The 26,226-nt window shown below is 29.1% G+C and overlaps 2 protein-coding genes across 2 annotated transcripts; both read right to left on the bottom strand.

Moving 5' to 3' along the window:
• Window positions 1-6,302: 6,302 nt before the first annotated feature.
• Window positions 6,303-16,569, bottom strand: LOC123292161. Its single transcript, XM_044872724.1, has 5 exons — window positions 16,545-16,569; window positions 9,677-10,020; window positions 6,815-7,024; window positions 6,546-6,692; window positions 6,303-6,470 (listed from the first exon to the last, which is right to left on the bottom strand). Exons 1-5 carry the CDS (start codon window positions 16,567-16,569, stop codon window positions 6,303-6,305), a joined length of 894 nt encoding a protein of 297 aa, XP_044728659.1.
• Window positions 16,570-18,184: 1,615 nt separating this feature from the next.
• On the bottom strand, window positions 18,185-23,706 carry LOC123305581 (carboxypeptidase N subunit 2-like). Its single transcript, XM_044887353.1, has 7 exons — window positions 23,545-23,706; window positions 21,967-22,120; window positions 21,591-21,734; window positions 20,904-21,229; window positions 19,625-20,018; window positions 19,259-19,384; window positions 18,185-18,826 (listed from the first exon to the last, which is right to left on the bottom strand). The coding sequence occupies exons 2-7, from the start codon at window positions 22,107-22,109 to the stop codon at window positions 18,574-18,576; spliced, it is 1,386 nt and encodes a 461-aa protein (XP_044743288.1). The 5' UTR covers window positions 22,110-22,120; window positions 23,545-23,706; the 3' UTR covers window positions 18,185-18,573.
• Window positions 23,707-26,226: the final 2,520 nt, after the last annotated feature.

Genomic DNA, 26,226 nt, shown 5'->3' with positions numbered 1-26,226 from the left:
GGAAAATAATTTTTAATATACTTAACAAAATTTTTATTTCTGGTAAAAAGACGACCTACAGATTATGCATGTCTACATAAATGTATTAGAGTTTTTTTCTGTGGTCGCTAAAAACCTAGTTATTAAAAGGCGTAGTTAATAATAATGATAATGGGGTTTAACCTCCGTTTCTCTGACATATACGCCTATAACAGAGGCCACCCATACCATTATTTGTAAATCTTTATTTATTAAACTACATTCAAAAATACAATGACATTTATGATATAAGTGGAGCCAGTTACTTCGTTCTTATCCAAGCGCCGACAATTTAATCAATTCGACCGCCCCATTAATTGTAATTGTTCACTCTGGCGCTGCCTGGATTCGAACCCTCAACCTAAGACTAAGTAAACAATCAGTTATAGTCTATAGCCTTAGACGCAGCTCGGCCATTGAGGCTCTAATTGCCCGATCCTAAGCTTCCGTACATAAAATAAAGAAATAAAACAGAATTAGAGTTAGTTGATCTTTGTCCCAGATAGGAGGTATAATAAATGAAATATTAGAGTTTTTCTCCAGAATGTAAATTCTCTAAATATATCATCTCTCTGTGCCATGAATGTTATAAATGGAATTGAAACCTTGCAAGTGTATTGAATTATTTGATCAGCCTGGTGGAATATCAATAAATAGATTTAATTACAACTGAAGTATAAAGTAGAATTTATAGCATAAAAATACAATTGAGAAAAAGAAACAGATTTTTTAAGAAAACCTTGCAATTCTCTGCGTTTTAGAAGTGTTCCGTCAGTTGAAAGCAAACAAGTGGATATTTAAGGCCTACGAAAGATATTGTCACAAGGTCTGGGACCAACTAAGATTAAAGGCCTAAAAAATGAAGACCAAAATTTTCGATGTGTTTTCAATGTAGAAACCTTGGAACCAACCAATGTAGAAACCGTTTTTCCATGGAATATGTTCAGTCACACTGAAATAATTTTACTTTTAACCGCTATGTGTGTGAGACTGTGTTATCCGTCTGTGGTATCGTAGCTCCTGAACGGATGAACCGATTTTAATTTTTTTTTGGTTTCATTTGAAAGGTAATTTAACGGAGAGTGTTCTTAGCTATGTTTTAAATGAGAGCTCATGTTTCTGTATCCGAAAAAACTAAAAAATTGTGCGATGATCTAAAAAATCGATTCAGTTTGGAAAAGGCATGACATATAAATAATTACTATGGAAATGAATGGTCAAATAAACCTGGTTCAATTAATTTCGAAAAGTGAAATGGTAAAATAATTAGGTAATTTAAAACAATAATTCAAAAGAACAAAGTCAACTCAATTATTTCAATTTCAATTAAAATATTTCCAAAAATTTGTCCCAAAAAATGATTGCTCTCTAAGTATCCTTTTCATCTCATCTGATGTCCTTGACCAACACTTTGATATTGATTTAGGAAGGAGTGTTATAAGTTTTAATTGCGTCTGTGTGTTTCTCAGTGGCATCGTAACACTTAATCGGTCAAACCGGCCCAATTGAGTACATTTCATAGCAAAGTTTCCAAAAATCAGTTTACAAGGAATAAATCGCTTTGTCGGGGGGTTTTTTAAATTCGGTAACTTGCACTTGTATTAAATCATATTGTAAGTTCTTATTTATTTCATTAGTTAGTTCCTCAATTCAGACAATTCATTTGATGATATAATATGAAAGTATTTTAGTAATCACACAATAATGTGATTCTTAACTTTTGGTTGCATTTTACTATGAATACACACACTACACATGAAACATTATTACAACAATACACATGATTTGCAGTATATAGTAATAAATATTGAAAATTAGATTTTCTTGCTCGCAGCAAATAAGTATAAAACTACTAATTAAATTAGATTTTACACCATTTATGATGCAATTACTTAACTACTCACCTAATAAGCGATTGTGATCAAAGCGGTTTTATATTATCACAACAAAACCAAATAATTATGTTATTATTTCAATAATTATAGTATTGATATTCCATATGGTTCTGAAAATTATTTAAATACAATTTTAATGGTGGTGTCACTTTCATCACCATGAAAAAAAAAATGATGCAAAATTCATTTTGCCAGGAACTCTATATACAAGTGAAAATTACAAAATTTAAAAAAACCCCGATAAATGTGATTTATTCCTTGTAACCGATTTTTGGAAACTTAGCTAAAAATCTAGTCAGTTCGACCGTTTAGGGGCTACGATGCCACTGAGAAACATACAGACGAACAGATAAACACTTAAAATTATAACACTCCTTCTTAAATCAATATCAAAGTGATGGTCAAGGACATCAGATGAGAAGAAAAGGAGACTAAGAGTGCTATCATTTTTTAATTGAAATTAAAATATTTGAGTTGGCCTTGTTCTTTTTAATTATTGTTTTGAATTACTTTATTAATTTACCATTTTACTTTTCGAAATGAATGGAGTCAGCTTAATTTGACCATTCATTTCCATAGTAGTTATTTATATGTTAAAGCTATAAAACATGCCTTTTCCAAACTGAATCGATCGAGATCATCGCCAATTTTTTAGTTTTTTGGGTACAAAACACTAATCTCGCACTTGAAACATAGCTAAGAACACTCTCCGCTAAAGTACCCCCTTTATATCGGCTCATCCGTTTAGGCGCTACGATGCTACAGAAAAACACACAGACAGACGCATAGCGGTCAAACTTATAACACCCCTTTTTTTAGTTCGGGGATTAAAAACAGGGTGTGCGTTAAAAATACAGCACAACGCTTACAAAATTTTCGTAGAGGATAATTCAACCATGTAAGAATTATCCTGGACTAACTATTTCTGCAACTGTGTAATTTCTATATCATAAAATTGATTTTGATTAAAATCCTAAAATATAAAAAATTCCGTATTGCCATCTTACATACGCTTTGGTTGTACATTTTGAAATTCCAATTTTTTTTAGTTAGATAAGAAATGTACACGTTCAATATTTTCCTGTTTTTCTTGGAACTGAAAAACTATGACACCTAAGGTTACTTGTCATGATTAACTGGTTACGGCGATAGTTAGCTATCGAATTGCCCTAATTGAAAAATTAATAATTATAAATTGATCATATTAAACCATATATATAACTTTTGTTTTTAACCCCCGAACTAATAAAAGGGGTGTTATAAGTTTGACCGCTTATGGTGTGTGTGTGTATGTCTGTCTGTGGCACAGTAGTGGCTAAACCGATGAACCGATTTTGACTTTTTTGGTTTCGTTTGAAAGGTAATTTAATGGAGAGTTTCAAGTGAGAGTTCAGAGTTGCGTAACCGAAAAATAATGGCGATGATCTTCAAAATGGACTAAATTTGGAAAAAGCCTTAAAAAGCCTTTAAGGAAAAAGGTAATTTAATTGAGAGTGTTCTTAGATGTGTTTCAAGTGCAAGTTCAGGGTTCCGTAACCGAAAAATTTGTTGGGGGTTTCTAAAATTTTGTAAATTTCCCTTGTATGGTGGATTGGTTATGCAAGTTTGTTAATACAGTAATGAGAAATAGTTCTGCTTTTTTTTTTCGTTTAGTTTAATCGAAAAAGTACTCTTTTAACAATTTATCAACTTGTACGTTGTATAAAGTCTGGACGTCTGTAAGCCATTTGCAAAAATAAATCACAAAATATTATATAGATAAAATGTTAAAAGTGGCTTTTTATGGGGATAAACTATGTAATAATCTCTTATCCAAATATATTTACGTATCGTATTTTCGCAATGCATAAAAAAAAAAATGCACCAACTAACTTAATCGTCACGAAAATGAGGATCAGTGTCAACCTTAAATTACACACGAAAAAATATTTTAAAAAAATTTTATTTCTGAAAACTATTTTTGCAACTGTTAAATGCAGAATTTATTTCAATTAAAAAACGAAAATAAAGCACGTTCATTAATGCATAGTTTTAATAATATTAAGAAAGAAAGTTATAACTTAATCATCATTAGACAAACATGTATGTGGAATGAGAGTAAAATCTAATTTTAGAATCAAAATTTAAAGAAAATTTATTGTATGAATTTCAATAGAAAAGGATGTATATCGTCTTTATGAAGTATAAAGATGTATGAAAACGAGATAAGTTACGTATTTTTATATCATGTGGACATAAAATATACATAAAAGTACCTATATAAAGTTGATTCTCAGGTTTTTCATTCTTGATTCTACTAACAACATTATACAGCTATCAATGGAATTGCCTAGTTTGTCCACCCATGAACAAGAAACACAAAAACGAGAAGAGTTATCGAGCTGTTATTCTTTAACCATAGATTAAGTGGGTCCGTGATAAACTACCAGTAAGGGCAAAACTTCAGTTGAAATTTATAGGTAGATTCAAATAGTAGTGTGTGTGTTTTGGGGGAGGGGGGGGGGGGTATGATGTAGAGAAAGTATAAAGAAAGTAAGAAAATAACGATAATAATATGTAGTTAAAATTGTTGTGTTTTTTGGAGTCGGTCCAAGGAAACAACTCTGACAGAGCAGTTTGCTACATTAGCTTGGCTGACACCGACTCCAAAAATAACAATAATTTAGCTACATTATATTATCGTTATTTTTTTACTTTTTAGTGCTTATTAATTTGTTTTGGAAAAGGTTTTCTTTTGAAGTCGGAAAGTTTTTTTTATTTTGTAATTTTTAGTGAATCTGAAGTACACTAACTAATTCGTCACTAAAAAAAGAATCATCGAAATCGGTTGGCGTGAGTTATTCGAATCGAGTTATTCGTCCTCTTGTCGTGCATACTTAATGCAAATTTAAGACTTTTATGGTTTTCTCATGGTTTTCAATCGGTTCACTCAGTCGAAAGTTCTGAGTTAACACACATATAAAAAAAAGCAGTCGAATTGATAACCTCCTCCTTTTTTGACTGGGTCAAAATGAAATGAGACCACACGGAAAGCACCAGCTTTCAAAGATAAAGAATCATCAAAATCGGTTCACTCAGTCGAATGTTCTGAGGTAACACACGTAAAAAAAAGCAGTCGAATTGATAACCTCCTCCTTTTTTGTTTGAAGTCGGTTAAAAACGTAATATCTAAATATCTGTAATACTTGCAAATTAAAACATCATTGTATAAATGCACAGTTTATATGTGGTTTTGTGAAATGTGCGAGAAATTGTGGTCCATAGGTCTCTTGAGAATTTATACACCCTTCAGGTTCTATTACACTTGTATAAAATATGAGAAATTTCTATGTGTATATATGATATACCGTTGGGGGTAGTGTAAAGCTAAAGACAGTAAATATCGCTTATATTAGTTTCTGTTATAGTTTATCTTTATCATACAAATTTACATATTATATTATTTATCTTTTTTTATTAGTACTATATGACAACGTTACTAATACATTTTCCATATATTATATACAAATTTAAAGATATAAATTATTTTGTATAAAATAATTATTAATTCTTTACTCATTTTAAATATTTGTTAGAAATTCCAAACTATTTTCAGTACCACTCATCAGTTTTTAGAAAGTCATTATTGGTGCATTAACACTCACTATTTTAATTTATTTTTTGAATTCATTACATTCCAGAGTTTCTATTTCTAATTTTTTTTTTTTTTAAATTACAGTTACAAAGTTTCATCATAGATACTCGACGTAACGTAAGGCGGAGAATGGTTAATATCATGGATCACTAATTGTTTGATTTTTGATAAATACAGTCCGCAGGACAGTAAGGGTGCTTTTTAAAATGATACATACATACTTGAAATTTCGTGAGTTGCTTGCCTTTGGCGATTCTATTCTCTTTTAAAAAAAAAAAAAAGCGCTGTGTTTTCAAATGAGCACGATGACGTCATATTTAAGCTATCGATTTGAAATAACGCACCAAGGAATTTGTCGGACACTATTATCACTCGATAACATTAATAATTATATTTGACAATTCAGCAAACATGAACTACGTATGTATTGAAAGGCAAAAAAACTTAATTACGGAATATTCTAGGTCGTACGTAAGCTCAGCAGTGCAGTATTTTTGTCGAACAAAATATTTTATTGCTTAATAGTTATTAAAGTTAACAGTGGTCATGATGTCCGACAAATTCCTTGCTGCGTTTTTTCAGATCGATAGTTTAAATATGACGTCATCGTGCTCATTTGAGAACGCAACACTTTCGAAAAAAGTCGTAAAAAGCACCCTTACTGTCCCACGGACTAAAAATAATAATAAATTCGCAAAGTAATAAATTCGATATCAAACGATTTATCGAAAACTCCTCACGATGTACGTTAACTATTAAGATACAGAAAATGCTTCTGGAACAATCGTCGTTACTTCAGTATCATTATTCTCTTCAATACTATTGACTGCTGTAGCGGTTAACCGTTCAAATTGTGCCACTTGTAAAGCATTCGTTATAATTAATGGTTGCGTATTGGTACTGCTTCCACTAATAAAATTATCCTAAAAATTAAAAAAAATGAAGACATATTTATTTAATTGCAAATGATATTACAATGAATTCAGTGATATAATTACATTAGTAGATCCACATCGAGCGTATAATGAAAATGTGGCAATACGTCGACCACTCACAGCCATATAACAATCCATGCGCCATCGTTGTCCTGGAATCTGTTGTGGGACGACATTTAATGGAACATAATTGACAAATTGATAGGTTCCCTGAAAAAATAAATAAAGCAATATTCAAAAATATATAACAGTTATTATAAATAACAGTTATTATTGAGAAAGAAAGAAATTTCAACTTCAATAGCCCAAATGTATGTAGGAAAATATTATACCTCTGGTAAACTGCAACCATTTTGTTGCTGTTGATATGGGGGCGATGAACAGCTTGATCGCCCTTGTATACCATAAGGTGATGAACCTCCATATTGTTGATATTGTTGATAGCCGATTAAATACTGACACAATGGTCTTCGTGGTATTTCGGATAAATATTGCGGATTACATTGCTGTTGACTTTGGCAACTATATAAGCGTACAACCAACTAAAATATTTAAAAAAATAATTATTTAAAAAGTAATTAAGTTTCAATTTTTTACAAATTTACATATATTAGAGGTTTGCTGGAACGACAGGGATGTAGATCCGTGGATTGCGATAAAAAATAATGTATAAAGTGTTTCAAAAATATACCGACACACTTCTAGAAATTGTAGTGTATATAAAAAAATATTTTAGAACAAAAATTTAGTTACCCAATTTCATCATTTTCTAGTAACAGGCACATTAATTTTTAACACAACCAGCCCCGGGTAGGGTCTTGTGCGACCCTTAAGATCGACACGATTAACTTCCCAGAGTAATAATTAGTTATACAAAATTAAAACTCGACTGACTCGAAACGGCTCGAGCGAATTTCATGAAATTCTTTTCGGATCATATTGCCGTTAATACGCTTTAATCAACACATCAACGAAGGCGATATTATTTGTTGACTGAACACACATACACACATATTTCTTCTTTTAACTGGAGTTATAATCCCTTGTTCTGACCATGATATGTTAAGATATTTTGAAAATTTCTATTTCGAAAATCGTATCCCTTACAATGACGTCTTATACTGGGATGTTAAATACATCATGATGAAAAATATGATAAAGGAATATGATGAATATGATCATATGAAGAATATGTAAAGTAAAATATTTTTCTTGGAATTCGTTACAGAAAAATAACAAAATGATGATAGAAAAATCCTATACTCAAATACTTTTTATTTTGGAACAATATGATTATAAAATTTTTTATCATATTATGGTTTTAAAACATTCATCGATAAAGAAGGACTAAAAGTATTTGTTTTGGTGTTTCCTACAATATCTAGAAGTTTCTCTGAGTGTTTTTAAAACACCTGTATAAAAAAAGAACTGTTCGTTGTAATTTCCATTAGCATTAGTAACTAGCTAAACTAGAAGTGAAACTAAAATTGGGACAGTATACCTCCTTGTGTCTAGTCGCTACTCTAGATCAAGTAGGTCAAAAAGAATTATTATTTTGATATAATTATTTTTATGTAACAGATATAAAACAATAATTATCTTATTTTACACGTTATAAAATAATTATAAAATTATTTAAATTAATTTACTAAAAAACCCAACGGCATAGAATTTATTTGCTTACAATAAAAGGTTAATATTTATTAACGTCAAAAGAGCAGATTGAATTGTAGTGAGTCATCTTTAACAAATCTTGTTTTCTATATTGTAAAATTAATTGCATTTAATAATCATTAAGAGTAATTATTTCAAACAGAAACGTGTTATACCTGAAGCAAATACTATATTACTTATATTTGCGTTATTTGCAAATATTTAATATTCTAATTTTTTTCTTTTTACTCAGACATTTTGTTTAAGGTATTTCCAGCATGGTATTTGCAGTTTCTATGTTAAAGCAATGGTACAATTTTTTTTTCGACAGAATTTAACGAAAAATTAAATTTAAGAATTTAATAATGCTTACTATTAATTCCCAAAGTTTCAGAAATTTTGACCGTTTAAAATGGGAAATAATTATGCCAACGTCCCAATTTCGATCAATTTACGTCAAAATTAATATCTCGAAAGTGAAAATTAATTTCTAAATTTTTTTTTTAGAATTTTATTGTATAAACATTTTTTTCTACTTTTTCTTCAATATATAATAATATCATAAAAAATAGTTGGAGAGACCGGACATTTTACATGCTTTAAATGGGACATGACCCTCAAAATCGCGAACTTTGTCTTTAAATATCTCGCGATCTAAACGGTCAAAAATTATGAAATTTTAGGAATTCATAAATAAAGCTATTATAAACCCGAGAAAAAAAATTCGGCCAAATCTGTCGAAAAGTGATTTCATGCTGGTACTACCTTTAATCGTATGGCATTACCAAAGAAGTATTCTATGCTTTAATATTAGACTAGGCTTACTTCACAAAATAATAAGTAGCCATTATTCAAAAAAATTCTAATAAAACTTTAAAAATCACCTCATGCCAAAATATGTGTAACAAAGAAAAAGGTAATGATGCTAAAAATTAGGAAATGGGTTAGTTAATTAAAACTAGTAATTAAACAAAGAGAAAAATATCGACTAGTGACGTCATTGCATAGCATCGCCATAGAAATTACATATAAAACTTTGTTTTTCAAAAAAGAGGCAGAGACAACAATCTCTGAATGTTTATAACTTCTTCAATTTTTAATCCATTTTAATTTAACTTTCCAATTTTGTTATGGTATCAAGTCTATTTTTGCAATTTTCTATAGCAAATTCGATATCAGGAAACCCTGTTGCGTATCTATTTTTATAAAGGTTACCTGATTCTTGCTGTATTGAACATTTGCTGAAGCCAATTTTAATAAAATAAGAAAGGTTTACAGACAAGGACAATTGTAGATATATAGTAAAATGATTTATTAAAATTTTGTTAAATAGGAATCCACGGGAAATTGTAGTTAAATCTTCTCAATGCAAGAAAATATTCGTTTTCAATTCAAAAAAATTTTCGGGTCATTAAATACATTTTGTCTGTTTAGAAAGACTATATTCTAGGCTAAGACGAAATGTAGTTTAAAAATTTCTTTATCATTGGATCATTGGATAAGTATTATTATTTGTTCTTAGCCGAAAAAAAAAGACTTACTGTTGCACCCTGTACATGCTGCCGTAAATTGAATGTTCCAACACATGCCGCCACTGTAGAATTAATTCTTTGAATTTGAAACTGAACATTATTTAAAAAATTATTATTTACATATGGAACTTCAGTACGTTCCAATACCAAGTAATATCCACCATTATTATAATTCTGATTATGTTGATGATGATGATGGTTCTGATAATGATTTGGGGGTGATGGTTGATTAATAATTACAATTGGACGGACAGTGGTTGTTGTTCCAAAAAAAGGTAAATTATCCAACGATGGTAATTGGGGTAACGAAATATTAAAGGTTCCATACACTGACACAGATTTCGCGTTTAAAACTAAAACTATTAATAAAAAATTGGTTATCATTTTGTCAAGTTGTTAAAACAAGAAAAAATTTTAGCACATATTTTTACTTCAAATCGTTATGAAAACTAAATTTGGTTACATTAAAGTTCATTAAATTTATATCATTTGATATTAGCGGAAACAGGAATCAAAGATTTTTATCAATATTAAATAATAATTTTGTTCTGAGTATTGTCAATAAAATATTATTTTTATTTTTTGTTTATATTTTTCAAACTTGAATTTATATCATGCTCACCTCTATATATTATATAGCGCTATTTCTTCGATTCGATGAATCTAATTAACTTAATAAGTTTTTTAAGATTGGTCAGAAAAGATAGAGTTTAGGTATAAATAGCTTCTTTTAGAATTTTATATTGTACAATTTAGTATTCAACCTAAGTATATTGTGAAACTCTTCTCTCAGTTATTATTCCATTATCATGGATCTTATGTTACATATTCAATTCAATTTATTCATTCAATTTTAATCAATACAATATGTAGTGAACATATCATTAATATGTGGAAATATGGAAAATATAGAAAAATTTAATGGTAATTGCTGTGCAGGCAGTTGCAATCAAAAGTTCAAATATTCAAATACGAACAAGGCGAAGTCATATACCAATATAAATAAATGTGTACTTAAGAAAGCGTGATTCATTTACTCAAAAAATAATTTCAATAAAGAAACGCAAATAGGCTGACGATTATGTATCAATTAGTCTATCGGGAAAAAATCCACAACGCTCATAGGACATGAAATTTTTTTAGCTTAAAATTTTCTGCACCATGTTGAATAAATATGGCCGAATTTTGAAATATTATAAACTCAACAGTGAAAATTCGTTGTTGACTTCAGTATTCCACTTTTAATAACTGCTGTTAGTTGTCCCTTTGTAAATGTTTTTTCGTTGTTAATAATAGGGAATATCAATGTATTTTTTTAATATTTTTAGTTCATTGTTTACACCGTTATTACTAAAAAAATATAAATACTGGTTAAAAATGGTGTAACAAAGTGTAAAAAAATATTTAAAATAGAGAATCATTTTGAGATGTTTAAACACAGTTCTTTTGGCGCTCTCTGTTGATGACGTATTAGTATGTGAGCTGTCACTTAATGACAGTTCAATGTAATGTTTAATACAGGTGTAATATCCACGGATGTAGTTACTATAGTATATATCCATGGTAATACCATAATATAAGTAAATAATAACATACAGAGTGTCAACAAGTCTGACAAGCCACATACTATGATGTCACCGACGTTTTAAAAATTTGAATTGATCTCACTGAATTTCTACTTTTATTAATTAATTTTAACTAATTAAAAATAATGGTATCAATTACTAAATGGTTTAGCTCAAATGTCCTGCCAATAAAGTTACGGAAAAAAAATATTTGAACCATATTTAAATTTCATGAATATATTGTGCTGCAAAATTGTCTGATTTCTTAAGAGAATGATATTGAGTAGATATAAAAGTTTAAAATTTCAGTTTCATTTAATATTAACGAATATTAATAATTTAAGTTGTTTAGGATATCATTTATTATTTAAGGCAATACTACGGCTATATTTATTATTTAAGGCAATACTAAGTATAATTTAAGGCAATTATATGCTACGTTTTACGTAGCTTAGTTTTCTTCTAATATTCAATAACGCACATTACCTTATATGGTGTAAAAGGCATTATAGTACAGTTAAATACTTTGTTGCATTCCAGAGATCAGCTATCTTATTCTTCTCTTACTTAAGCCCATCTTTTCTGCTATATAAGTAATATATTAATCTTAGAAATGTCATAATGTATTTGACTATAAACTATACTTTGCAAGACAGATAAATTCAAAGAAATATTATAAAAATTAATTCTTTACTTTCATTATTTGACTTAAAAAAGGAACATTGCAACAATTCTTGGAAAAAAATTATATTGTATTATTTTAGATGCCCAAAGGTGTACCTAAATATTATTACTATATGTCAATATTTATCTCTTTGTGGATATAGAAGTCAAATGAGTCTACTGCATACCTACATGATTATTTTATTGGTAAAATTAATTAATTTTGAATGATGGGGAAAATCCAACATCTATTTTATATGAAGGTTGTTATCTAAATATTTCGGGAAAGTTTTATAATTAGGGATTACCCTTATAGATTTTATTCCTAATACAAGATAACTGATAAAATTGATAATTATCTCTTAATTTAGACAATTATATTTAAATCGTCCAGAAAATTTAGAAAAGATAAAGAAATTAAAATTCGTTTATTTTATTATTTCTTAAAAATAGAAATATTTTTTCGAGTTATTTAACGATAAAGACATTTTCTTGTATTTTTCGAATTTTTTTTTTTTTTTTTTGCATTTTAATTGCAATATTTCAAAAAATATTCATCCGAAACGGCTAGAACTTCTTGAGCCTGTTGCCAGTACCTAAATAAAGTTAATCCCGTGGTAAATTCATCAGTTTTTGTACTGAATTAAACAAAAAAAGAAAGGTTCCATAAACTGTTTTCATCATAACTCCGTCAATTTTTATACAAATGACTTAAAACTCTTTTCATTTTCAAGGCTTTTATAGTATTTTAAAAAGTGTACGAAATACTTTTTTCAAAAAACGTCAAATTCTTCTATTATTTGACATTAAATACTCCGAATTTCATTCGTCAATAACTCGGAAAGTATTGACTTTTCGAAATATGTTTTAATGACACTTTTTGCTTAGAATTCATTTCTTTATCGATTTCCGTTGTCATTCTTTGCATAAACTCACCGAGAAGGGGTGACCCCCACTCCATGAGCAAGGTCACACAAATTTTTGTTTTTAACTTCTTTAAGTTAGCTTTAAACAATACAGTCGCACAGTTTTCATAAAGATTCATTGACTTTCCCTGGATTCCGAAATGTTAAGATATTTATACCTTCCGGCTTTCTGTTATAGCCTATAAATTATAAAAAAAACTCAAATCTATTTTACTTATACTCTTTATTACCTTGAGCTTTGAAACTTGCTTGTTTTTGTAATATTTACTTGTCGTTACTGCTTTAAACTTTTTTTGAGCGTGCAAACTGCAATTAATTAATGATAATCATATCATAACTTCTTGAGTACATTCTATAAGTAAATATAGTGTGAAAAAAGGATCCCTGACCTGTAATAACATTTACAAAGTAGATATGGGTTATGATGTCAATATAATGGAATATAAATATAATATTACCAATAATAATTATGGTAACAATGTATTTTTATACATCATAAATATATTTTTGTAATTGATATAAAAATTGATAAAAATATTGTTATTACACCATTTTTTTTTTATATATCCTAGTAATTAAATATTAGTAATCACTATCGATTGACGTAATAACATTATACGTTTAATAAGAGAAGTAAAAAAGGATATTACAAAATATTTTTATGTTTAATAAAATGGACAATTTGTATTTAAATAAAATAATTATTGATTTAATTTATGGATTAGTTAAGTGTTGTGAATCATGAACTTTGCCATTATTTGCATATTTGATTAGATTTTCAATTTCAATCAGAGAAGTCTTAACTGGGGCAGTGTGACTCACGAAGCACACATGTAGCCTAATACGCGTAATCTAATAGTTTTGAAAATAATCTGATAACTTCGGTTTTATCAATTGCGAATTTCGTTGTACAAGCCAATTTAAGTCTCATTTCTACAAGAATTCAATTGATTTTCCAACAAAAACGCACGGAAAAGCTGAAACGAGCGTGATTTCGCACGCACCTTTTGACAAACGACGCCCACTCTTTATTTTTTAGACACATCGCCACCCGTTTGGAGCTTGTATCTAGTCACTAACACAATAAATATAAACGACTGAATTAATTTTTCGACAGCTGTGTCTTTTTTACTTCAAGCATTTTCAACCAGTGAAAAGAATATGTTTAATGGTCTATTTTACTTTAAGGGCCATATCGTTTATTTGTATACCTACACTATTTATTAGCGATTTTCCGAAGGAAATGGAGCTATTGTTTTTGTACTGATGATGGTTCAAATGTTCATCGATCGAGTCTATCTAATAAATGTCAAAAATGACCATCGATAAAATTTTATAATTATATATATATATATATATATATATATATATATATATATATATATATATATATATATATCTGTACACTCTCTAGCGGTCGCAATTTAAGTCCGATTTGAATAAAAGTTGGTATCAAGAAGGGGGTTGGTATTTGAAAGGTCAAGTTCGTTAATGAAAAAAATCGACCGATAAACAAAAGGTGGAGGGATGCGCATAGTACAAAATTTTGAATTTTTCAAAATAAAAAATATTTTTGTATTTTTTTATCAGTTTTAAGAAAAAAAATTACTCCTGTGATTTTTTCCCTAAACGCTCAGTTTTCAAAACAACAATCCTTGATCAATTAAAAATGCAATATTCGTTTTTAAGAAAAATGTGTTATGTTTTCAGTCTCTGAACAAATTCGCTTATCTAACGCAGGTCCTTCGATACTAATTTTTTTATATTGAAAGGAAGGTAAATAACGTGTAGTAAAATGCTAATTTTATGCAAGCAGTTTGTGTAAAATTGTTGTTTATTTATGAGTTGGAATTGCTGTCTTTACTTTTCATAAATAAAGACAACTCCTTTCGATGTATTTAATTATATTTATTCGATGTATTTCATTATACATTTTGATGTCTGCTAATGTTTCAAGATTCTTACGCATACATTTCTTCCAGTGATAGTAGCAAATGCGAAAGGTCTTTTTCGAAATTGAAAATTAAAAAAAAGGTAAATTCATAAATTTAGCAATAATAAGTACTGAATTCTACAAATAATTTCAAAGTAGATGAAATCATTAAAAAGTTTCTCATCTTAACAGGCAAAAAGAGTTAAATTCGATGTTTGAAAATATACATAACTTTATTTTAGGGTAGTAATTCAGATATTATTAACTTTTCACTATAGGATGTTATTGTTATGGGTTCGATTTTCGAAATGTTCAACATATCTGTAAGTTTCATGGTTAAGACGAGACATTAACATAATTTGGAGAAAAAGTATCTGTGTGCGTGTGTTTGTTGTATTTTTTTTTGTCATCGATATCGCAAAAGATGATATCGACTTCTTAGAGGTGTCGATCGAAGCATAATATCAGAAATATGATCCGAAAGGAATTTCATAGCATTCGGTCGATTCTTATCGATTCGGAGGAGTTTTCTTTTAAAATTCTTTCCTAATCGATATCGCGCGAACAAAAAATGATATCGACTTTGTTGAAGTGCCGATCGAAATGTATTAGCGGCAATATGATCCGAAAATTATTTTTTAACATTCGGTCGCATAGTTTCGAGTCGGTCGAGTTTTTATTTTTTAGAACTTTTTATTATGCTGGGAAATTATTTGTGTGAACCTCAAGGGCGCACCAAACTCTATCCACGACTTATTTATTTTTTACTGGCATAGGATGCGCAGACTGATTTTGAAAATCTAGCGTCCAATATAGTTATGACAGCCCAAACCAAAAACCGTGAAAAATAAACCGTGATTATGAAGAGAAAGTTCTATGATTCGTTTTACTTTTCTTTTGGCGAATTTTTATGTGTAAGCTTGGTAATAAAAAAGGAGGTTTTAACCAGGACGTCGGTGCTAAATTTATGTTTCTGTTTTTCTAGTAATTTTCTTGTCTGTTGTTTTACGGTAAGATGTCGTACCTTAGGGACAATGTTATTGGAATCATTTTCGGCTTCTTGCAAGAGAAATCAACTATAGAAAGACCAAAAAAGCAAGCAGTACAGAGATTGATTGTTAAATATAATTTAAAATGTTCAGGAGCTAAAGTTTAAATTTCATCATCCTATGCCTTGAATCGAAGAAGTAAAATTTTCGCAAATATCATTTTGAAATTGTTTTAATGTGCTTAAGACTTTTTCCTTATAACTGAATCGAGGTTTACTAATACTTGCATTTAAAAACGTACATACATAGATTTTATTGAACTGTTGAGCATAATGATAAATATTTATGTTATTTATTATTTTTCAAATATAATAAATTACTGAATACAAATATAAATAATTTACATTTCACATTTATAATAATAATTATAATAACCAACATGTCATAGAATATTATTGCACTCAATATATTCTAATAGTTGAAAATAGAAATGCAATTATTAAAAGAGTTTTATGATCTTTTAATTATTGCATTTGTTCATATTGCGTCATTAAAGATAACAGTACTTTTGATACATTCAACAATTACATCATTGATGGCTATCACCACATCCTGACTTCTTGGATACCCTGTATTAAATCATTAAGTTGGGTTGATGATCAAAACACGCAGTCTTATCTTCGAGAACCATATGATATCGCAATCGCATCAATAATCTGTCTTAATCTCCGTTGCAATCTAATGTGAGAGCATTAATTTTTTTACATCTGCTATTGCGTTTTCTTTATAACTCGGTATTACCTTTAGCAATTTTATCGGGAGTCATTATGTTCTTCAATTAACTTATTTCCCCATTTACCTATTACGTTATATGTTGACACTGACTCCACAAAGCTTGGTTGGTTGACGAAATCAAGGATAAGATTTCCGGGATTGCCACAGTTCTAGGTACGAGCCGTTTTAATTTAGTAAAGATCTCTCTATTTATTTCTTTATTCAAGGCTCTACTTTCTTAAGAAATATAACGTACCTTAATAAGGCTATAATAACCGTAAGAAAATTGTAAAGAGCTTTAAATTTCTTACTACCTCTGTGTATCTATATAAATAATATTGTATTTTCACGTAATGTTTTACACTCAATGATCGTGCAAAACTATCTTACGATAAAAAAAGTTCTATAGCAAAAATACTCGGAAAAAAAAATATTTTTGCAAAACGAAAAAAACTAATGCTTTGTTTTAAAGAAAGGAAAACAATTATAAACAACTTATGAAGATGTCAAGCAATTAAAAGTAAATTGATTGATCTAGTAACGGAATCACGAATTGGCAAATATTTTTGAGACAAGAATATGCTGCTATGAGGAAAATCTCAAAGTCAATTATAAATTTCATACGATACCGTTTCAATCAACACTATTATTGTACCTCAAATTATGACTAAAACATACTGTATAATTTTTTAAGGTGTATACACGGACATGTTTTTTGACCCAATAATTTAATGTATAAATGCAATTGACATAATAATTACTGCAATTAATAAGCCTATAGCTGTTCCTTCAAAAATAATATCTGTGGTGCATTTGAATGTGAGTTTATACCGATTTAAACAAATTACTTTAATTTATTTTCAATTTAATGTCCTTTTATTTTGCTATTATGTAACAATTTATCAATCATTAAGTTTTTACTTATTCTAAATTATATAAATGCCTTTGTAAATTTTTTACTGGATCAAAACACTTCACTTACTATATTAAAACACAAACAATGTATTTTTTTTTTTTTTTGTATTAAATTAAATTAATTTCTTAATACCTACCTCGATCTCTTCTTTCCAAATGTTTTTGGACGAGCCTCGTCAAGGCACTCACTCCAAACTTTAAGAAGTAATTAAAATATGAGCGCATTTTAAACTTAAAAAAAGATAAAAGATATAGAATATAAAGATAGTGAAGAAACGATAGAGGATTAATTGTAATATAGAACTTTCATTTCTAAAAATAAATATGGTATTCTATCTATGCAGTGTGATATACCTCAAGAAGGGCTATGGGTGGAGGAGGATACTTCGGCCTCTGATGCAGCTTCGGATCACAGGTTCTGATCCAGCTTCAAGAATTTGTGTTGACAAAACAAATATATTGTGTGGAATTTTTACTTGAATCGGTCAAGTCTTTCAAAAGTTACATGCTTAGAAACAGACATATTAACAATTTTATATACACTGGTGATTTTTTAAAAAGTTGTTATTTACATGCAATATACAATCTGTATATTTTCAGCTTTAATAAATTCATTTCAATACCACGACAATCATAACTGAATCTTATTTATTTAATGCACAAATATAAGGGCTGACTGACCAGCCCTGTTCTTACATTAAACTGACTGACAGTCATAACTGTTATTTAAATACAATATACAATCTCTATAACAATTTTCAACTTTAGTAAAGTCGTTTAAATTCAACGGAAATGACACGCGTTTCTATAGCAAATAGCTGAAGGAGATGATACTTGAAATCGTGTGGATGCCTCGTGTTTTCTTTGATTCGAGCACAAAAAACTGAGGTTTTATTGAAGTCAGGCAAGGCACTCTACTTCGTTCTATTTTGCGAAAGTGTCGAAAGCAAAAGGAAATTTATTATAACTTGAAATATTTATATAAATCATTTTTAAATAAACTTGACAACATAATAACAAATGTACCTCTGTGTCACAAAAAACGCAGGGATTTACGTAAATACTTTATGTAAATCCGTGCGTTTTTTGTGATACAAAGTATACCTAATAATAGTAATTAACACAAAAAATATAAATTATCTTATATTGTTTCTACTTTGTCTTTAGTTTGTTCCATACTGCTAAAAATATTTGACCCGTTCAAAGTTTTATTTACACTTGGAGGGTATAAACTTTGTATTGGAATACGTGGTGACAGTCGAACCATACTAGCCCATTGTCCATCACATAGATCATCAAAGGTCATAATTTCCAGTGTTTTGCCACCTAAATCACCAGGACCGCGGCATGTTGGTGCTGTATCCCAAATTTTTGGTTTGTTATTTTGTATCCACCTGAAAAATAAAATACAACATTTAAAATAAATTTTTCAAAGGAACCTCTCCATTATGTAAAATCGAGTTTGGTCAAACATTCTGCAATTTAGGGAAAATTTGGGGAAGATTAGAAGAACAAAGACGTAAAACAGACACTCATACAGCTCCCGCAAGGCAGCCGGGACGCGCTGGAGTACGTTTTTTCAAATGGAACGGAGGGTTAAGTTATGGCTCATTTGAAAAGACTCTCTTTGACTTTTTTCAGGACCGTATGATATTTTAAAAGCAGTTGGTGTTTGTAGTTTATGTGACATCAAGCACAAAAATTAATTACGCAGAAAATATTCGAATATATTCCCAAATCTTAAGAATGTTTGATTTTTTTGCCAGTTTTGCATATGGATTACAAAAGTTTATTTTTCCTAATTTAATAATATTCGTAATACTTACGCTGCTAAGTAAGAAACTGCACAATCACAATGCCATGGATTTTTCGCTAGTTTAATTGAAATTAATTTTTCTAGACAATCAAAACATTTTGCTGGTAAATATTGAAACTTATTACTGTCCAAATGTCTAGAAAAAAATTTTATTTTATTAAAACAAATTTTAATTAATAATCCTGAAATATAAGGCAAATTGCTTATAGCTACATACTTTGAACAATGAATTAACTTCATACACTTGTAATCAGAAATGTGTCCCTATGTCCCGATCTTTTATTAAAACTTCGAGAGAATTCATTTAAGAGCAACATATGAACACTATAAACAATTTTTCCTTGAAAAAAAGTTATTTTTCAATTCTAAGACTTACAATTTTTCAATATTTGGCGTATCTACAAACACATATTCATTAATTTGTTTCAATAAATTGTTATTTAAAAGTAAGAATGTTAATTTTGTTAATCCTTCAAATACACCAGCATCTAATTGTTCTAGATTATTCGCAAATAAATATAATTTATCTAAATTAAGTAATGATTTGAATGTACCCGCTGGTATATGTGTTATTAAATTTAATCCTAAGTGTAATTCTTTTAAATTTAATAAATTTGTAAAATTTGTTGGTGATAATGTCATTAATTTATTTGCTGTTAGCTCTAATACTTTTAACTGTGTTAAGTTCGAGAATAAATGAGCTGGAATATCGTACAATAAATTACGCCGTAATTTTAATATATTTAATTTGTGTAGATTTCTAAAAATTCCTGAAAATATTAATATATTTAAAGAAGTCAATAATATGTTGTATATTATAAAATTAAGTAAAATTGAATCAATCTCTATTTAAATTTAGAATGTTTTCAGAATATTACGGAAAACTTGACTATGTGATGATTATGGAAGCCTGAATGCCTCACTGTCAATATATGAGAAAGTGGCGCTACACTAGCTTATTTTTTAAATGTGGAATACCCACAAGTATAAAATCAACTTTTAAAAAAGTCACTAGTTCACTTTCAACAAGTGCACTTGTGACTTGAGGCATTATAGAAACGAGCCCTTTTGAAGATGTTGGTATTTTTTCATGTGCAGATTTCTAATTATAACGTCATAGTAAACATTTAATAATACTTTTAAAGGTTAGAAATTAGAAATGTGCAGTTACAAAAGAAAAACATCGACATTTAAAGCATTATATTTTTCAAATAATAATAAAGAAAATTTTGAACTAACTTCATAAGACAAATTTTAAACATTAACATATTATTATTAAATCCGGACATATAATTACTAATAATTCCAGACAGTTTCGGTGGTGTCTAATTAAAGGATAATCATCACCGACTGACATCTTCAAAAAGGTTCGTTTCCATAATACCACAAGCCACAAATGCACTTGTTGAAAGTGACTTTTAAAACTAATGACTTTTTTTAAAGTTGGGTTTATACTTGTGGGTAGTACACATTTAAAAAATAAGCTAGTGCAGCGCATCTAACGAAAATTATCTTGTAAATTCTTACAAGATCGTTTTCACTGCTACTAAATATGCGTACCGCACTAATATATCTTTAGATGAATTTGCTATTTCTGTATAAAATTGTTCATTTTCAGATCGATTCAATTTTCAATATCGGAAAAGTAGTTATACCTTGAGGTAAAATTTCTAAACTGTTTTCACTCAGCTTCAATTTTTTCAAGCCAGTCAAATGATCAAATAAATTATGTGGTAAAAAGTTTAATTTATTATCACTTAAATCAAGTTCTTCTAAACTATGTAATTGCCAAAAAATATCGTCGGGTAAATCACGCAAGTGATTACCAGATAATTGTAAGAATTTCATATGTGAATTTCCTCGAAATAATCGTGATTCTAAGTATTTTAAATCGTTGTATGAAATATCTAGTGTTTGTAAGCTTATAAGTTTTAAAAATATATCTTCATCTAGCTCTTCGAGATTATTGCGATGTAAACGTCTAAAAAATATAAAAGGATTTTTAATTTATAGAATCAACGAACAGTTTTATTTCTAAATTATTTTACGCTGTTTGCCACTATTAATGTATGAGATTAATATTTTATTTATAAATGTTTATAAAGGGCCTTTATGCCCGACAACAGTTCATTTTAAAAAAAACCCAATACTATTTAGCTAAAATTAGCTCTAGCCTTAAGGGTCATAGGCAGCCGAAAATAAAACTTTAAAGGAAAATTGTATCTGTAGGCACATTTTGTTAAACCACGTATTTTTTTAAATTATGTATTTTTAAAATTTTATTATACTGCATCTCAAAATATTTTAAGATTAAAAAATATAAACACTTTTTTATTACTTACAGACTGGTTAGGCTTTCTAGGTTATCGAAAATTGTTGGTGGCAAAAAATCAATTTGGTTATCGAACAAATCAATTTCTTGTAAATGCGGTAATATTTGAAAAGTATCTTTGTGTAACGTACTTAAGTGATTAACACCTAAATCACTGAAAAATAAAAGTTATCCAAGTATTAATTGAATTAATCATTATTGCAAAATCTCTTTCCAATTTGCTCTTTCAGGGTCATAATATATTTTGCTCGAGACGACTATGTCCGGTCTCAGTAATGTAGTATTAGTATTCAACTAACACCATTAAAGATTGTCGTAATAAACGTCCCGGGCAAAACTTACCATAAATCTGAAGAGTTGATAGCTCAATAAAAACAAATATTTACATTGATTTAATATTATTTGGTATCACTTGTGATGCTGGTATCTTATTAATTCCAGATTTCCAACAAGTTAAACTCAATGTTTCTGGTCGACATTTACATGGTCCGTGTGAACAACCTTCGAAACTTCTGGAGGATGTTCGCATTATTGTCCATACTAAAAATGAAATACAAACTGGCATTACATACAGGTAAGTAGATGTAAACAACAGTCTGCTCTTAAAAAGCGGGAGGTATGAGGGCTTTTATAAAGTACACAAAAAGAAATTGAAACAAATATATAACAATTTGTTTATTTGTCTTCCTTTCTACTCTACTAGGGAGCATCTAATGTACATGATTTATGGTATAGAATTAGTTAAAAGTCCCGAAAGTAACCAGTAATGAGTTAACGCATAGCCTAAACTTCAATAGTTTATCTTTATCTTACACATTTAGCCTTATACTCAAGCTTTGCTTGCATGCTTACACACTTAAGAATTTGATCACTTGCAAGATTAAGATCTAGGTGTATCTATTTTTGTGTAAGACAATATGTTTTGTATTAATGTTGGTCTTGCTCTTGCTCATCACGGTACTATTCCTATTGCTCTCAAGACGCAAGAATCTGCCCCTAAACGGAGAGTGTTCCAATTTTAATTCTCACTGTTAGACTCCAGCACAATTTGACGCACAATTTATACTTTTCCTAAAGCTCAAGCAAATATCTCTTTACTACCCAAGAATTACCTACTTCTAAATATAAAATACATTATATACCCAGTTTTTGGTAATATATGCATTAAAAATTAGAAAACCCTAATAATATGTGTTTTTAACATGGGTTCTTCACGTTATTTTTCACGACAGCGCAATTGATCTCCTTAAAAAAAACTATTTGCTAATTTAAATACTCGACTATTATATAATGTAACGCTTCAAAGGCTTCTGCTCCGCTTCTAACGTCAGTCAGAAGACGTTTAGATACTAAAAAACTCGGCTCGACAAAACCATTAGTATAGTCAAAACAAAACATTACCCTCATTATATCAGGTATAAATAGCAACACAAATTTTAAGACTTGAGAATGTCTTAAAGAATGATCTGAGTTTGTTTACTAGTACCAAACCAAAGACCCTGCCTGTGTGGTTTTTTGTGTGGGTCTGTATCAAATTTTTGTCACGTAGTACCTAACAATCGAAAGAATTATTGAATCTACTTGAAGTTTTTACTCATGGTGGAGCTCTGCATGAAATTCATCTTGGTAGATTTGCTGTAAAATTTGGGGCAAACAATATTTGGTATTTCACATTTTGCACTACGCGAGAAATTTCTAAATTTTCGTCACAAATGTGTTCTTAGATTTACCAAAAAAAGTAACCTGAAGTACCTATACAGGAATACAGAGATTTGTAGATTAAGAAGGATTTTTCCCCGAGTGGGCTATATAGACAGAATTGTTTTTCCAAAAATGGAATGCGAATGCGATATTGTTTAGAGGAATCTCTTATAAAGTAGTATTAAAAAACAAAAGAAAATAAAAGGGTGAATAAAATTAAAAAATTGAATAATAAATAAATAAAATGAAAATATTATGCATACATGGTTGTTCAACAGCACGTAAACGCCTATCAATATTTCGTAATCGTATAGCGAGCGTTTCTAAATCGGTTTCGGCAGCAATTTTATTTTTAATATCATCAATATCCTCTGTGCATATTTGTAATGCATCACAAGCATTTATTGAACATAAATTAACATATTTTAATAATAGTATTAATATCACGAATAATATTTTAAATATTATTAACATATTATTATTTAAATATATTTTTTAATATTTTTATTTTGTACTTTTTATAAATAGAATAATTATGATTTATACAATATTTAAAAATAAAATATTTATTTATACCCGTTTTTATTTATTGTTTGTTTTATTAATTGTGTCTTCAATACATTATGTTTGAATGAATTTGTATTTTGTTTGTTTTATTCTATGAATAAATTAATTCTTTGCGTTAAATAAAAAACACATAGAACTTATTGTTGTTGATTGTAAAGTACAATTTATATTAATATAAAATGGATTATAAATTTGCAAGGCTCAAAAATGTAGGCACACAATGGTTCTACAAAAAGCTAGGAGACCGATTTACTGATTTTCAAACTTTATTCGTCATACCTATAGATAATAGTGTTTCACGAGGTACGAGGCGAGGCGAGGTTTTGACGAGGCGCGGGCAGTGAACATTCTCCCGAGGCCGAGACGAGGCGAGGTTCATGATGAAAAAAGAGAGGCGAGGTGATACCAAAACCTCGCCTCGTCTCGGCCTCGGGAGAATGTTCACTGCCCGCGCCTCGTCAAGACCTCTGCCGAGGTAGAGTATTGACTAGCCTTTTTTTATATTATTTATAATTTATTTAGTATCTTCTATTTAATTCTTAATAAATAAATATTTTTCTTAAAATATTAACTAAAATTTAGACTCGCCGCACCTCAGTTTTTGGAACAATATGCATCGCTTCGCATCGATTAGTAACAAAGCTTAAAATTTTGAGCCTCCCCTCGTGTTTCGGTTGCGAGGCACCTAGGTGAGGTGGGGCTCTCTCGTAGCCTCGTACTTGAAACATTCATAAGGTGGACTGGACCGAGAAACACGACGGGTTTTTTTAAATGATAAAGACATACTTGAAACTTTGTGAGTGGCTAAGATTACTGCGGATCCTTAGTCTTCCGGCGGGAATTTAGTTCGCCAATAGCCCCAAAAGACTTTACCACATTAATTAAATTGGAAAATCAAATATCATGACACTTTTACAGTTAATGGACCTTCATTTTTTCTTCATGTTGGAATTTTCGAATACATCAAAAGTAAATAAGGGCGGTGTCTACAATCACTCGCGAACCGAACTTTCTACTGCAGGAATATCGCGTATGTAATTAACTTCACGTTTACCAACTGAGCCACTTAGATTGCCTTAGTTATATAAAATCGGTAATGTTTTATTTACATTATGAATATTATCAATAAAGAGGAACACAGGAACACTAACTTAGACTGTTTATAAATAGAAAATCATGCCTTACTTAATATTTTGATGGTACGATGAACATAAATATACGTCATGTTAATGTAAACTGCGTTTTATATAAGTATGTAATTATATTTGATTAATATAAATTGAATAATTTGATAAAATTAGCTCGCGGTTTTTTTGTATTAATTCTTTTTATTTTAAATTAAACCATCCTTCTTAATAGTAATTTATTTTTTGCATATATACAGGTGTGGATTAATAGTACTTAGTTTTTATTTCATATATAGAGAGGCAGTTAAAAACAGAAATTTTGGATTTCATCTAAATGATTGGGTATATATTTACTAGTTTAAACTCAAACTTTAACAAATATAAAATTAATGTAATATATATCTAAATATTAAAGATTTTACGGTTTAAAATGATCAATATTTGAAAAATGCAAAGCTTGTGACTTAAAGGGTTTTGGTTCTTCGCGGATTCCATGACACGAAAACGTAAAACTTAACTCTAATAAAGAATTTATTTCTTAATTACTTCAGTAAGTTAAGGACGTTCATGCGTCAACGATATTAGTAGAGAAATTAAAAACAATATGATAAAGCGATAGTTTAAATGATTTTCTATGATTTAAAACAGGAAAAATATCCTGTTATCGAATTAATTTCAATAAATTTTAAGTTTAAAAAGTGACTAAAAATAAGGTTTAACATGAGACTAAATGGAAAATATAAATCGATATTTTTCAAAAATTATATCGATAACCACACTTGAAACTTTTACCAGTTAACTATTATTTAAACTTTTAATAGAATTTCAAAAAAAAATTCTATTTTCTACTAATTTAAAATTCTTTAAAATTTACATTCTGTTTCCCTATGAACGCACATAGCAAAACAGATACACGCATGAACGTCCTTAAATTTATGTACAAAGAAAAATCATTTTCTAGGCTATAAAGAAAACAAAATTTGCTTTAGACAAGAAAATAATTTCAAATTTTTTTTGCCACACGTAAATTTCTCCTAGCAGCAAGAATTTTTTTGCTTCTTTTTAAAAGCTAATTTCAAGACAAGTTTTTGCTTCAAAAAAAGGTGTTTTTGAGTATTTATATTTTGTAATTAACATAAACAACGCTGTAACAATATTTCTTGTTGTGCTCATTTTGCGCCAAATTTTATGCAAATTCAGTCAATTTTTTCAAATTCAAACATCGAAATCGCTCCTAGAACGGGTAAATTA

The sequence above is a fragment of the Chrysoperla carnea genome, chromosome 1, assembly GCF_905475395.1.
Source record: "Chrysoperla carnea chromosome 1, inChrCarn1.1, whole genome shotgun sequence".
NCBI lineage: Eukaryota > Metazoa > Arthropoda > Insecta > Neuroptera > Chrysopidae > Chrysoperla > Chrysoperla carnea.
This window is presented reverse-complemented; position numbering and strand designations above follow the sequence as displayed.